The 15,791-nt window shown below is 46.6% G+C and overlaps 1 protein-coding gene across 10 annotated transcripts in view; it reads left to right on the forward strand.

Annotated features, from left to right (window-relative positions):
- Positions 1–15,791, forward strand: part of TNRC6B (trinucleotide repeat containing adaptor 6B) — a 287,810-nt gene that overhangs the window by 169,373 nt on the left and 102,646 nt on the right. The window contains exon 1 of one of the 10 annotated variants that reach the window (XM_051834075.2): positions 1,086–1,291. The exons of 8 other annotated variants lie outside the window; for them this stretch is intronic. In XM_051834075.2, coding sequence (XP_051690035.2) covers positions 1,206–1,291 — 86 coding nt within the window. In that variant the 5' untranslated portion in view covers positions 1,086–1,205. Of the gene's footprint in view, positions 1–1,085; positions 1,348–15,791 lie in introns of those variants that run through there. One more of the 10 variants, XM_051834076.2, reaches the window with a different exon arrangement.

Raw genomic sequence — 15,791 nt, forward strand, 5'->3', positions numbered from 1 at the left:
ATGTAATGCTAATCACTGGGAATTGTGAAATTACTTTTATCTCAAGTAACATAATCAAAGAGAATACTGTCTATGAAGTTTTGAGCACTTTGCCTGACGGATTTTGAATGCCAGAGAAAGGAGTGGATATTAATTCCTGCTTGTCCTAGTTTAGTTAAAGTCATTTATTTGATGATTATATTCCTGTATATCCTGCTTGAAAAATCACAACAGGTTCTTAGACCTCTACATTAGGTAGGTGGGGTTTTTTTTTTTTTTTGGCCTTTAGCAGGCCTGTTTTTGCAAGTGACCAACTTCCTATTTTGAGTCTTTGAACAAGAATGTTGCTACTTATAGCCTTTGATTTGAAAGAATTAAAAAATAACTCATTTTTAGGGTATTATGATTACAAATAGATACTGATTTTCCTGCAGTCATTGGAGGAATGTAAATAAACCATTGCTACTGTGAATGTATAAAAACTCATAGAGGACAGGAGATGTGCTCAAAAATTGTGAGGCAAAAGTGAGTCAGTCTATCAAAAGAGGGGACCCGTTCTTTAAAGGGAATCAGATTTATGCATGGTCTCAAGATGGCAGGTCTTCTCAGTTTGGAGATACTTGGCCCACCAGTGTTGGATGGAAAACCTCATGGCTTTGTGAAGACCTTGGTGTTTCTTTGTGTTGCCTGCCTAGTTCTTGAAGACATGTTGAGGGGGCTGTCTGCCCAGTGCCTGCTGGAGCAGCATGGGAGGGGACTGAGAGGAGGGACAGCCACAGGTGGGGTAGCCCCTGTCCTTGCTCACCTGAGAGCCTGTAGGATGGGCCCTCAACCTGCCTGCCATCTGCTTTGCACCCACACACTTTGCCTTTTAGGCCTCTTATCTTGGACAGTGATGAGGCTGAGTTCCGTGTTGAACGGGCTTCAGCTTTGCATGCAGGTTGGTATTCGCTTACTCAGAGGTTTCAGAAAGTGCTGGCCGCCGCCGATCAGCCTGTCTGGTTGAGTGTAATAAAGAGAACCAGTGACCGGTAAGCACTTGTTGAGCAAACTTAACCAGTAGCTCAAAACAAAACATATTTTTGGTCCTAGGCTGTTGGTGTTTCCCAGCCCGGTGAGGACTCTGTAGTACATCACAAAGACCTCACATGTCACAGCATGCCAGTGTCCCCTGCCGGGCCCGGCTCGCCCCTTAGTGGGTTCCCATCAGGGCTGCTTCTGGCTGCATGACCCCCATTCCTCTTTCCATCAGTCCATGTCCCACCATTTGCCCTTCCATGACAGCAGTCTGCTTCTGCTTTAATCTCTTCAGGTAATGTCTTCAAAATGCAAAGGTGGACAGGTGTGCAGTGACGCGGGACTGGGAAGGTATTCTCTGATTACTTCTTTTGAAAGAGTAGTGGTAACACTTGACAGTTACAAGAAGGTCTATATTTAAGATGAAAACTGGCGACCCCGCATCTTCTTTCTTTCCACAGCCTCTTGTTCAGTTGTCGGAACAGCCTCCTGCGGTGAGGCCGCTGCTTCAGCTAATTTTGTTTTGTTTTGCTTTCATTTCCTGCTACACACCAGGTGCAGCTGAGAAGGCCCTTCAGAAACTGATGAAAAGTCGAGCTGCCTCCTCCTAAGGGTTTGGTGACCTCGAATCCATTGAGGCTGCAGTGACAGGGCGGGACAGCAGTGGCTGGCATATCAAGGACCTTGAGCTTGTCTTTTTTTTTTTTTTTTTTTTTTTTTTTTTTTTTTTGGCAGCAGAGTGGATAGTGAGAGAGACAGAAAAGTCTTCCTTTTTCGCCATTGGTTTACCCTCCAATGGTCGCCGCAGCCAGCGCGCTGCGGCCGGCATATCACGCTGATCCGAAGCCAGGAGCCAGGTTGCTTCCCCTGGTCTCCCATGGGGTGCAGAGCCCAAGCACTTGGGCCATCCTCCACTGCACTCCTGGGCCATAGCAGAGAGCTGGCCTGGAAGAGGGGCAACCGGGACAGAATCCGGTGCCCCGACCAGGACTAGAACCTGGTGTGCTGGCGCCGCAAGGTGGAGGATTAGCCTAGTGAGCCGTGGCGCCAGCCTTGAGCTTGTCTTTTTCACCCTTTATGATAAGCAGTTTATACGGCAAAGTTTCGAGCAAAATACTTAATTCTGTGTTTTTCTATGTTGCCATATCTCTTTAAATTTTTGGAGGTTGTGAACATTTTGCTCTGTGTACTTCCTAAGCCATCTTTACTGTATTTAGACTGTGGGTTCTTTGTTCAGTTCCAAGAAGAGGTGTGTGGCGGGAACTCTCTGTGTGCATATTTGGGGATTGCTGTTAGTCCTGTGAGAGTCTAGCATTTATTCAGGGACCATTGAGGTAAACTTGGCATGCAAGTTTAATTCTTTCCTCTCTCGGCCTCCTGTGGCCAAAGGCCAGGGCCACTCTTTGCAGATTCATCCACTGCCACTTTGGTTACCAGGGACTGGCCAAGCCCAGGCAGTGCAGGTTTTCCCTGGGCTGTCAACCTGCCCTCCTGCTCCCACTGTGCTGCTGTTTCAGACAGGGCTGACAGATGACAGCCAGAGTAAACTGTGTGTGTTACAAAGCAGTTTGTGGAGCTTGAGCTTCTGTGTTTGTCCCTCTCCCGTGAGCATGGGGTGTCCCTCCGTGATACCAGTGTGACTGACACGGGGGGCTGGGTGGCCTCAATGGTGCCATTCGGCAAGCAGTACCTGAGTCCTGTGCCTGCAGAGTCCTCGCTGTCAAGAAGCCGGACACACTTCACACCACCTGCCACTGTGCTGGCTCTTCAGTGGCTGCGGCTGCTTTTTCTATTTTTAATAAGCTGACAATTACTTGGTTTTTGTAGGGATGCTAACAGTTCACTGAAATAGCACAGGAAAAATGCAGTTGGTTTCTAACCTTCGTCGTCCTTTATCCATATCGAGGGCTCTTCATCCGTCATTATTTTGAAGCCATGATGGATTTTTAACTTACTAAATAGCACTATTCACCATTTTGAAAACGGTAAATAACCATCTAGCTAAGAGCACTTTGCTCAGCTTACTTCAGTGTTGATAACGATGTTTGTTTCCGGAGTATTCCACAGTGATCTGATGAGGCCATCAGTTGTTCTGGCCGCTTTGGAGCAAGCCTCCATTTTCCCCTTGGCCGGCTTCTTCTCAGAAGGGAAACTGTCAGGGTCTTGTCTGTGTTTTGTTCACTGTGTACCGCCCGTGCCTAGCAGAAGTTCAATAAATACTGGTCACCTTGTGGTGAACAAACGAGTGTAATGAGATGAGTGGTGAGGTTTGCAGACTGTTGATAAAAGGGGAGAACAAGGTTGTGCGCACCCACACTGAGGTCAGAAGATCGCTGGGCCTGTCCACACGGGTACTGCTGTGTTATCGAGAAAGGATTCAGCCACATGGTATGATGTATCAATGCAGTCACTGGATATCACTGGCCAAGTCCATCCAACATTGCTTTGCCCACAGAAGCGGCTGGTAGTCAGCAACCTAGAAGCCTTGGGATCTGGGTGAGGTCCATTACCTAACCGTGAATGTGAGTCATTAATTTGAAAATGGGCAGTTAAGTCCTGAGCATTTTTTAAGTAGTTGAAAAATTACCCAGGAATAACCACTGTAACAAACAAATACTGGTTTTGTGGAATTCTCCAGGTACTGTCTTATCTAATTATTTTAAAAATTAATTTTTGAAGCATAATGTTTATCATCCAGAGCACATTCTATCCTAAATTAATCAGAAAAGTAATTTTGAGTGCCTCAGTGCAGTATCAGTGCTGTTTTGATGCAAAGAACCCCAAAGTGAACTTGGATGGCCCAAGAGGATTTTGAGTAAGTCTTCTTAGTCTCTGAGGTTCAGGTGGATTTTATTCTTCTGTCAAAACAAAGGGGCAGTAAAATAGTATTTATAGTATTTTAAGAATGATGCATTGGAGGCCGGCACCGCGGCTCAATAGGCTAATCCTCTGCCTGCGGCGCCGGCACACCAGGTTCTAGTCCCGGTTGGGGTGCCGGATTCTGTTCTGGTTGTTCCTCTTCTAGTCCAGCTCTCTGCTGTGGCCTGGGAGTGCAGTGGAGGATGGCCCAAGCCTTTGGGCCCTGCACCCGCATGGGAGACCAGGAGAAGCACCTGGCTCCTGGCTTCAGATCGCAGTGCGCCAGCTGCAGCATGCCAGCTGCAGCGGCCATTGAGGGGTGAACCAACCGAAAAGGAAGACCTTTCTCTCTGTCTCTCTCTCTCTCTCTCTGTCCACTCTGCCTGTCAAAAAAAAAAAAAAAAAAAATGATGCATTGGGGCACCAGTGCTGTGGCACAGCAGGTAAAGCCGTCACCTGCAGTGCCGGCATCCCATATGGGCACCGGTTCACATCCTGGCTGCTCCGCTTCTGATCTAGCTCTCTGCTGTGGCCTGGGAAAGCAGTAGAAGATGGCCCAAGTCCTTGGGCCCCTGCACCTGTGTGGGAGACCCAGAAGAAACTCCTGGCTGCTGGCTCCAGATGGGCGCAGCTCCGGCCATTGTGGCCAACTGAGGAGTGAACCAGTGGATGGAAGACCTCTCTTTCTCTCTGCTTCTCCTTCTCTCTGTAACTCTGACTTTCAAATAAATAAATAAATCTTAAAAAATAAAAAAAATAAAAAAGAAATTATGCATTGGACCAAGTACTGGAAGACGTCTTGGTTTCCTGTGGCCAGTGCCATGTTGTAGCAGGGAAAGCTGCTGCCTGCAGTGATGTTATAGCATCTAGGGGCTGTTCCTCACCAGCTGCTCCACTTCTGATCCAGCTCTCTGCTATGGCCTGGGAAAAGCATCTCAAGATGGCCCAAGTGCTTGGGCCCCTGCCACCCATGTGGGAAACCTGGAAGAAACTCCTGGCTCCTGGCTTCTGCTTTGGGCCAGCCCTGGCTGTTATGGCCACCTGGGTAGTAAACCAGTGGATGGAAGATCTGTGTTGCTGTTCACTCTCTCTGTAACTCTGCCTTTTCTTTTCTTTTCTTTTCTTTTTTTATTTGACAGAGTCAGATAACAGAGAGAGACAGACAGAGAGAAAGGTCGTCCTTCCATTGGTTCACTCCCCACATGGCCGCCACGGCCAGTGCTGCACCGATCCGAAGCCAGGAGCGAGGTGCTTCTGGTCTCCCATGCAGGTGCAGGGGCCCAAGCACTTGGGCCATCCTCCACTGCCCTCCTGGGCTATAGCAGAGAGCTGGACTGGAAGAGGAGCAACCGGGACTAGAACCCATCGCCCATATGGGATGCCGGCGCCGCAGGCGAAGGATTAACCAAGTGAGCCATGGCGCCGGCTGCCTGCCTTTCTAATTAATAAATCTTTAAAACAAAACATTTCTCAGTTTCTTCTGAATGTAGAATGGGATTTACACATTTAGGGTGATTGCAACATGTAATGAATCCTGAAATACCAAATATTAATGTGGTTATTGAAATGTCTGCTTTCTGTAAGAGATGCTTACCAAGAGATTACCAGGCATAAGTAGGTGAATAGAAACTTCTTCTGAATATCAGCAGTTTTGTGTTTTTTTTTTTTTTTTTTAAGAGATTCATTTATTATTTATTTGAAAGGCAGAGTTACAGAGAGGCCTCAGAGGCAGAGAGAAAGTTGATCTTCCATCCACTGGTTCGCTCCCCAATTAGCCACAGTGGCCAGGGCTGCCAGGCCAAAGCATGGGGCCCAGAGCTTCTTCTGGGTCTCCCATATGGATGTGGGGGCCCAAGGACTTGGACCATTTTCTGCCTATTGAGCCGCGGTGCCGGCCAGTGTGCATCTTATATATGCACATACAGGAGATGTATACTGGGATGGCTACAGTAGCACAATCTTGTAAAAACTGGAGCCCTAACTGCCCACCAAAAGGTGGTGGTACTCTTTCTAGAAACTTCTGAGATTATATGTGGTGATATTCTTCCCAGCATTGATATGAATGAACCATAGCTAATACATGGACATAAGTGACTCTCATGATCACTTTAGTAAATGAGAGAAGCAAGTCACAGGAGGATCAAATAGTGTAATTCCATTTGCAAACTCCAAGAATATAAAATCTCAAGTACTGCTTAGGTTACAAAGCATGTGGTAAATTAAGGGGACGCTAAGCCTTCAGTTGACAGAGAGCATGATTGCCGACCCTTGTGGAGTAGGGAAAGGTGAGGTCATACAACAGGCTTCTGGGTGCCTCAGAGGCTCAGTTCTTGAAGCTGAATGGTGGGGCACATGGGAGTTCTTTTGTATTGATTAGAGATTCAACAATAAAAATGTTTGAAAATCACCCCCAGAAGTGGTATTGTTTTTAAGAGTGAAAAAATAACAGAAATGTCTAGTCTCCTTCCAAAAAGTAATTCAGACACCTGATACTTACTTTTAAATGTCTTTTGGATTCTTCGTAGATGGAGATGCTTTAGATTGGAAGGGAGCGGCCTGGTGACCCTGGTCTGGTAGTGAGAAGGCTGTGCCACTGCAGAGGACGGCCTCAGGGACTTAGCAGTCGTGAAGGCGCGTGCGTGTTTTTAGGGAGGCGACAAAGTGCCCATCTCCTCTTCCATTTTATTTTATTTTTTTGGCATTTGAGCAGTTGAGCCAGATGGAAAATGTTTCCCACATTGGGTTTTCTTCCAGTGTGTTAGCCATTTAATTTACTGCCCCTAATCTCTGTTGATAAGACTTCAAAATGTGAGTAGTTGACTAAGGGAGTTTATTTAGCCCAAGTTGATAGCAGCTGCTCTTGGGCAGCCTTGCAGCCTTTGCTTTCCCACTTCACTGCAGAAACTTTTAATCATCGCTCATACTTGCCCCTGCCTACCAAGATCATTTAGTAGATAGCAAGACAGAAATACAGGAAACCAGCTTTCATTTCTGCAGACTGGCTGGACTTGCAGTTATCTGGTCAGCAATTGAAAAAGCCCACACCTTTATCTTACCAAAACAACATGGGAAATTTACTGTTAAGCAGAAAGGATAAGATATGGGCTTGGGGAGCCATTGTTGTGGTATAGTAGGTAAAGCTACCACCTGCAAATGCTAGTATCCACATGGGCTCTGGTTTGTGTCTCTGCTGTTCCACTTCCGATTCAGCTCCCTGTTAATGGCCTTGGGAAAACAGCAAAAGATGGCCCAAGTATTTGGGCCCCTTCTACCCACATGAGAGACCTAAAAGAAGCTCCTGGCTTCTGGCTTCAGGCTTGCCGTTGCAGCCATTTGTGGGGTGAACCAGAGGATGGAAGATGTCTCTATAACTGACATTCAAATAAATAAATAAATCTTAAACAATTATATATAGAGAGAGGTGGGGCGGAGGCTTGGAAATCTGGGTTTAGGCCTCAGCTGTGTCGCTTAGTGTGTCTGAAAACTTGGTAATTAACATCTATGAGCCTCAGCTTCCTCACTTATGAAATGGGATGATGATGTTCTGTCTCCTCCCACGAGGAGTAAAGGACTAATAATAAAGCACACGTTCTTTGTTATTGGTCATCTTGGGCCTGCACTTTTTTTTTTTTTTTTTTTTTTTTTGACAGGCAGAGTTAGACAGTGTGAGAGAGAGAAAGGTCTTCCTTCTGTTGGTTCACCCCCCAAATGACTGCTATGGCAGCGCACTGTGCTGATCCGAAGCCAGGAGTCAGGTGCTTCTCCTGGTCTCCCATGGGGTGCAGGACCCAAGTACTTGGGCCATCCTCCACTGCACTCCCGGGCCACAGCAGAGAGCTGGCCTGGAAGAGGGGCAACCGGACAGAATCTGGCGCCCCGACCGGGACTAGAACCCGGGGTACCGGCGCCGCAGGCAGAGGATTAGCCAAGTGAGCCGCGGCGCCAGCCAAGGGCCTGCACTTTTAAAGATCTATTTATGTATTTTAAAGTCACAGTTACAGAGAGACAGGGAGAGAGAGAGATCTTCATGTACTGGTTCATTCCCCAGATGGCTGAAACCAGGAACTTCATTTGCATCTCCATATGGGTGCCAGGGCCCCAAACACTTGGGCCATCTTCCACTGCGTTTTCCAGGCCATTAGCAGGGAGCTGGATCCAGGGCCCATATGGGCTGCCGGCGTGACTGCTTTGCCTGCTATTCCACAATGCCGCTCCATATACAAAGCAGAGGCAGGGTTGGAATTTGGCACAGCTTGTTAAGAAGCCACCTGGGACCCCAGCACCCACATCTCGTATCAAGAGTGCTTGGGTTTGAGACCTAGCTCCTCCACTCTGCATTGCAGCTTCCTGCTGGTGTGCACCCTGGGAGGCAGCAGGTGATGGTTCAAGTACTTGGGGCCCTGCCACCCATGTGGGAGATCTAGATTGAGTTTCAGGCTCTGGGCTTCGACCTGGCCGCTGTTGCAGGCATTTGGGGAGTGAGCTAATGAATGGGAGATCCCTCTGTGTCTATCTTGGTATCTGCCTTTCAAAACAGAAAAACCAACAAAGGCTGAGGCATGTTGGGATTTTGACTCCCTGGGTTTCTTTCTAAAGATTTATTTTAGGCCGGCGCCGCGGCTCATTAGGCTAATCCTCCACCTTGCGGCGCCGGCACACCGGGTTCTAGTCCTGGTCGGGGCACCGGATTCTGTCCCGGTTGTCCCTCTTCCAGGCCAGCTCTCTGCTGTGGCCCGGGAGTACAGTGGAGGATGGCCCAGGTGCTTGGGCCCTGCACCCCATGGGAGACCAGGAAAAGCACCTGGCTCCTGGCTCCTGCCATCGGATCAGCGCGGTGCGCCGGCCGCAGCGCACCAGCCGCGGCGGCCATTGGAGAGTGAACCAACGGCAAAGGAAGACCTTTCTCTCTGTCTCTCTCTCTCACTGTCCACTCTGCCTGTCAAAAAAAAAAAAAAAAAAAAGATTTATTTTATTTTATTTGAAGGGCAAACTGAACAGAGAGAGTAGAGAGGAGAAAAGGAAAGGAAATCTTTAATCTGCTGGTTCACTCTTCAGATTTCTGCAATGGCCAGGGCTGGGCTGGGCTGAAGCCAGGCATTTAATCTGGGTCTCCCACATGGATGCAGCGACCCAAGTACTTGGGCCATCTTCTGCTGCTTTTCCCAGGCCATCAGCAGGGAGCTGGATTGGAAGTGGAACAGCCTGGACTCGAACTGGCACCCGTGTGGGATTCTGGTGTTGCAGACAGAAGCTTTGCCTGCCACACCATGATGCCGGCCCCACTCTTGGGTTTCTGGGGGATGCCTTTTCAGACTTCACACGTGGCATGGCATCTCGTCAAGCCTACTGTTTACAGTTGTGTGAACACGGGCAAATCACAAAGTTTTTAAGTGAGTTTTTTTCCCTTTCCTTCCTGCCCCTGCCCTCCCTGCTCCTCTGCACCACTGGCACTTTCCCTGACAGTCCCCTTGTGCTGAGTGTTGAGCAAAGAAAGAATCACCCTCACACAGAGAGCAGCTGCCTGTTGAACTTGGCACAGGTGATAACTGCATTGCCATAAGAATACTCATGAATAAAATTTGCCAAATGTTGGATGGATCGGGTTCAGGAGAAAAAGTAAATGTTTCAGTTTTTGTTCATACAAGTGTATTTTTCCAAATTGCTGTAAGCTGTAGATAGCCCCGAAAAACAAGGTTACCTTAACTCTGGAAGACAACATTAAAAGAACCAGCAGTTTCGCATTTTAGAAATCATAAAAACTCATAATTCCTCATCCGTTCATTCACTTTCACATAATTAATGATTCTGCTTAATGTTTGTTAGCAGTTACACAAACCCACCTGTTTCTTCATCGGAGTTCTAGAAATTCCCACACATTCCAGGAGTATAATCGCAGAAGTTTTAAGAAACTGGCACTTGCCAGAGTTCTTTCCAACCTTCGCATGAATCTCCTGGAAGACAGTTTAGGATTACAGCTGCTTGCACAGAACTTTCAGCAGAAGCATCAGAATAAAGCATTTAATTGTGGAAAGTAACATTTAAAGCGGCTGTGGTTGCACGTCCGGTGAGAGTTCATTATAACCAGCAGTTGACAAGGAATTTTTTGCTGTGGCATGCAACATTTTAATATGATAGCCAGAATTATGACTAATAGCAAACAGGTTCTGGGAATTTCCTACAGTTTTTTGCAGACAAACATTAATAACGCATTCATGGGACCACCACTGTGGTGTAGCAGGTAAAGCCGCCACCTACAGTGCCGGCATCCCATATGGGTGCTGGTTCGAGTTCCAGCTGCTCCACTTCCCATCCAGCTCTCTGCTGTGGCCTGGGAAAGCAGTAGAAGATGGCCCAGGTCCTTGGGCCCCTGGACCTTCCATGGGAGACCTGGAAGAAGCTCCTGGCTCCTGGCTTTGGATCGGCTCAGCTCTGGCTATTGTAGCCACTTGAGGAGTAAATCAGTGGATGGAAGACCTCTCTCTGCCTCTGCCTCTCTGTAACTCTGCCTTTCACATAAATAAATAAATCTTAAAAAAAAAAAAATAAACAACATACTCAAACAAATAAAACTCAAGGAAGGTTAACTTTTTTTAAAGATTGATTGATTATTTGAAAGGCAGAGTTAGATCTTCCACCTAGTGCTTCACTCCCCAAATGGATGCAATGACCAGGGCTGGACCAGGCCAAAGCCAGGTGCTAGGAACTCCTCCAAGTCTCCCATGTGGGTGGCAGGGGCCCAAGTACTTGGGTCATCTTCCACTGTTTTCCTAGGAGCATTCGCAGGGAGCTGGATTGGAAGTGAAGCAGCTGGAACTCAAACCAGCACTCATGGGATGCCAACATTGCAGCTGCTGCCCCACAGTGGCAGCCCCTAAGCATCATTTCTTACTTGATAATGATTTCCATGTAATTTAACATATCAAATAAGCCCACTTGCTTTATTATGTCTCTTCTGGGCTCCCAGGGGTTCATCTGGAATGTCTTAAAGCTAGTTTGAGGTCCCAAAGAATTCAGAATTTGATTTTGAGAAAATTTTAAAAAATATCAGAGGTTTAAAGCATTTGATCAAAATAGGTTCACAGGCACTGAATTAATAGTCATTCAACAAGGCTGACAATTAAACAACTTCAGAGAGCACACAGGTTGCATAGCTGTCAGCAAAGCCTACCTCTTTAGATATGCAGAAGGCTCACCTTTCTTAAGGAATCAGTCTTCGGTTTCCTAGGCCATTGACCTAAATGGAAAACAAACTTCTCACTATATGATTTGTTAGCTTCAAGAAAACTTGGTTGTTTCAATATTAGAACTCAAAGAAGTGTGGTTGTTTTAGCATATGGAACCAGTTCCCATTTATTTTATTTTATTTTTGTAATTTACTTTGAGATACAGAGAGTGAGGGCTCCCATTCACTGGCTTACTCCTCTGAGAGCCAAGAACAAGTCAGGTCTCCCATAGGGATAGCAGGACCCTATTCACTTGAGCCATCACCGGCCACCTCCCAAATCAGCACCAGCGGGAAGCTGGAATCAGGAGTCAAAGGCGAGTATTGATCCCAGGCCCTTGGGTGTGGGATGTGGGTGTCTTAACCACTAGGCCAAATACCTGCCCCCCCCCCCGCCCCGATTCTAGCTTTATGTCAATGCCCCTTTGGTGTTGATGTTCAATTTTTAGCAAAACTTAAATGTGTCTTACTTCCTTACATTTAGAGTTTTTTTTTTTTAAATTTCTGGCTTTAATGATCATATATTGGTTAGAATTTTTTAACTCTTAGTGACCTTATTTCTAAGAGATCAGGAAGTGAGCAGTTTTGAACTGCCGTCTTCTAACATTTTATGAATATAGATTCATGATTTCTAGGAGTGTGTGCATCCTCATAAAACAGTTTCTTCAGATTTAGTAACAGACTTGGGTGTATCTGTAATGAGAAGCCACAAATAAGTAATCTTTACGTTCAGCAAATAATGTTTCAGTATTTCATCATATTTGGAAATGATCTAGATATTTAATGAATATTTGTCATTTAATTTTGAACTTAGCAGAATTCTTAAGGATAAGTTACCAAGGAGACTTGGGAAGCTTTTTAAGCAAAGATATTATGAAGCATGAACTTTTACCACACTTAACATATTTTTTTATTTGTTCTGAACAATTATGCTTGGATTACTCATGCAAATTTCATGAGACATGAGATGTAGCCAGTCCTCATCTCAGATTATTTTTCTGTTAATGAATTTCATTGATGTGAATATCAGGCAGTTACCACCAAAGCAAGAATCCTGAAGTTAAACCCATTGTTGGGCTTTTTGTGTGTGTGTGTGTTGGGTTTTTTTTGTTGTTGGTGGTGGTGGGTTTTTTTGCTGGTAACTCAAAAGATACAGCTGATTTTCATTAAACCAACACTATCACACTATTCTTATTTACCAAGATTTACTTCAGTCACCTGAACTTCAAAAGCATTTGGGATAATTATTATATTTCTAGCTATAATTTTATTTTTAACTGTGCACTATTTTTTAGTTCTGTTTTCCACATTTTAATACGATTTTTATGTACTTCTAGAATTTATTTGAAAGGCAGACACAGATCTTCACTGTGCTGGTACACTCCCCCAAAAGCCTGCAATATCCATTGCTGGGCTGGGGCCAGGCAGAAGCCAGGAGCCTGGCGCTCCATCCGGGGACACGTGTACTTGAGCCATCACCTGTTGCCTTCCAAGGTGTGCATTAGCAGCAAGCTGCATTTGGGAGGGCAGTCAGAACTGGATCGCAGGGCCTCAGGTGATGTGAGGTGTGAGCGCTCACTTGTCTCTAACTCAGTTCAAGGAAGTCCTCTCAGGGATTTCATACCTTGTAGACAAGTATACATTCAGGTTCACAGACAGACACAGAGTTCACAGCTTTCATTAAGATTTTGATTTCCCAGTTTCCAAATAGGTTCTCCTTTTCAGACACTCATTTCTTAGTCTCCTGTTGTCACCCTGAGCAGCTGTTAGCCAAGCAACCCTAGATCTGCATTCTTTTGCTCTTAGGTAGAACTGCCTAGAAAATTCACATCCTAAGGGCACAGCAAGAAAGGCATGGGTAGGAAATGTGGTTATGACAAAATGATCAAAGATGAGACTTGTTTGAACCTATGCTCTCTCCTCCCATTGCAGGAATTTGTAATAGTTCTCCTTTATAAATGTACATTCTTAGGAAGAGTTTCAAAAAAGGCCAGAAGGTTGTGTTTGGAGACTGATGCGGTTTGATTGGTGTTCTTTCCAAGCTGACAAGGTGACTGACTTGAGGGTGGCACCCATAGATGAGACAGGCAGAGAAAGCACTTCCTGTGCCGCCCAACCCAAGGGCATAGGTCTCCCCGACTGTCTGCAGTCAGAGGGGATAGGTTTAATTTCCTTAGCAGTTAGTCTAACCTGTTCATTCGGTCTTTTGTAGAGAGTCTTTTAAAGGGGCCAGTTCTTCACCTCCAACAGAAATGAGTGGGACAGTGTACCCCATTTACCAGTAAGTAAACAGGGGAACCCTGTGCCCAAGGTTCCAGCGAGGGTGGAGCTGGGCAGAGTTGTCTTCCTGGCCACCTGCTGCCTCCTAACTCTTCCCTTAAGTCTTCTCCCAGATAAAAATGTTCACTTTCTAAAGTTGCAGGTTGGGTTGTTTACTTTGCTTAGTGGATTCCTTCAGTGGTTCCTCTCCAAGATAAAGTCCAAATTTAGCTTGAAAGATAAAGGCCTTTGTGTTCAGTCCTACTTATCTTACTATTAGAGACTTGTATCCTGTCATTTACCTGACTGGCCTTAAGGCTCAGCCTGCACTGTTTCAGAACTCCATGCTGCTGCTTCTGTAGTGTCCTTAGTCTCATGGCCTGGTCAAGCTCATGGGCCCTAGGAAGCCAACTGACCTGTTTGAATCTTGGCCCTATCATGAACTGGCTCTGTGACCCTAGACCTTACCTGGGATATCCTGCCCCCAGTGTCCCCCGTTTGACCTCTGGCCTCTTCCCACCTCCAGCCTTTTATTCATTCCTTCTTAGCTTCTTTACGTATACACTAGTGTTAGCAGTTTGACCAGTGTCCTGATTGCCAGCCTTTATTAATTCTTAAATGCATGCCTTTTGTAGCCGGTGGGTGTGGACACAGGCCAAGCTTGTGGTCTCTCCCTCCATGGTTCCTCTGTGCCTTGCCCTTGATGAGCTGGGTGTTTCCAGGGCCACCCAGAAGATTTTGCATGGTTGTGGAGCTGCCCTGCCCCTGTGGCGCTGGGCGGTGGAGAACAGGTGCACGTGGCCCTGATCATTTGGCACGTGGCTGAAGTGACTGAGGAGCCAACTTCGAGATTTCAGTGGGATGGACCACCGTGCTTCGCTACTAATGACGGCGGAGATGTTACATCTTCTCTCAGTTGTGTGACTCCTTCCCCCCTTTCTGTCTTCTGTGGAAAGCAGTTGTGTACATGTGTGCCTGCTGCGTGTGGAGCAGTGAACCTGTAGTGAGGTGGAATAAATACAGTCCGTCCTCCGGCCTCGTGTGTAGGTCCCACATCCATTAATTCAGCCAGCCACGGACTAGAAGGACTTGGCAAGAAAAACTTGTGTTTGTGCTGGATGTATAGATGTTTTTCATCATTATTCTTTAGATGATAACAGTGTAACAACTGTTCATACAAAATTTGCTTTCTGTTAGGTGTTGTAAGTCAGCCTGAGCTGAGCCAGAGAGCAAGAATGAGAGTAAGAGATTGAGAAAGAGCGCACCAGATTGCAAGAGTGAGCACCCTGAAGGGACCCAAGAACTGCAGTGAAGCGCTGGCTTTCACCGGGGAGGCAGCGTCCTGAGCCTGTCGGGTGTAAACAGTGGTCGGGATGGCTTCTCTGCTTGGATGAGGTGGGGCAAGGGGGCAGGCTGCCAGCCAAGCGGGAGAAGCGTGGTGTGGCGGGCTCAGCAGGGAGGCGTGGCCCTGACAGCTATGGGACATCCCTGAGGGGTTTTAAGCAAGCAGGTGACATCCTTAGATTTCTTTTTTGTAAGGATCACTCTGACTGCTTGGTTGGAAATACATCAGAGAGTGGCCAGACAGGATCAAGGAGATGCAAAGAGGCTAATTCAATGGCAGGGATGGCGCAGCCACCAGCATTCAGAGTGCAGTGTGCAGGAGACTTTGTGCCATGCAGCGCTCATACTTCTGGGGGCTGGCAGGGTTTGGAAAGGTGCCATCTCATATTTGGAAAATAAGATTTCTGCCTTTGGAGAAATCAGCCATTCTGAGCGCACTGTTACATCACAGTAGCTAACTCAGAGCCAACTCAGATGTCGCAGAATGTCTAAAAGTGTTTTGCAAAGTAGACTTGTAACTTTTGTGAGTTTCATTAATGGTTTTATAAAAGATTAGTTTTATTTATTGGAAAAGCAAAGTTACACGGGGGGGGGGGGGACAGAGAGAGAGAGAGAGAGAGAGAGAGTCTTCCACCTGCTGGTTCACTCCCCAAATGGCTGCAATGGCCGGAACTGGGCTGATCTGATCCAAAGCCAGGAGCTTCCTCCGTGTCTCCCACATTGGTGCAGGGGCCCCAGGACTTGGGCCATCTTCCACTGCTTTCCCAGGCCACAGCAGAGATTGGATCGGAAGTGGAGCAGCAGGGACTTGAACCAGTGCCCATATGGGCTGCTGGCACTGCAGGCGGCTTTACCTGCTATACCACAGTGCCAGCCTCTAAAAAAGGTTTTAATTAAAACATTTTTGAATAACACATAGTACTTGTAAGGCTAATTAATTTTTAAGTTTGGAAAACTTTGGGACTCATATGACAGAGAACGATAGAATAATACATAAGCTGTTTTCCTTAAAACATCATGTAGGAGAGAGATAGCGCTGGGCTGTGGGTGAGTAGAAAGAGGGGTCCTTGTGAAGAAGCTGTTTTGCATTGGCTGTGGTGCTGCGCCAGTC

This window comes from Oryctolagus cuniculus, chromosome 11 (assembly GCF_964237555.1).
Source record: "Oryctolagus cuniculus chromosome 11, mOryCun1.1, whole genome shotgun sequence".
Lineage (NCBI taxonomy): Eukaryota > Metazoa > Chordata > Mammalia > Lagomorpha > Leporidae > Oryctolagus > Oryctolagus cuniculus.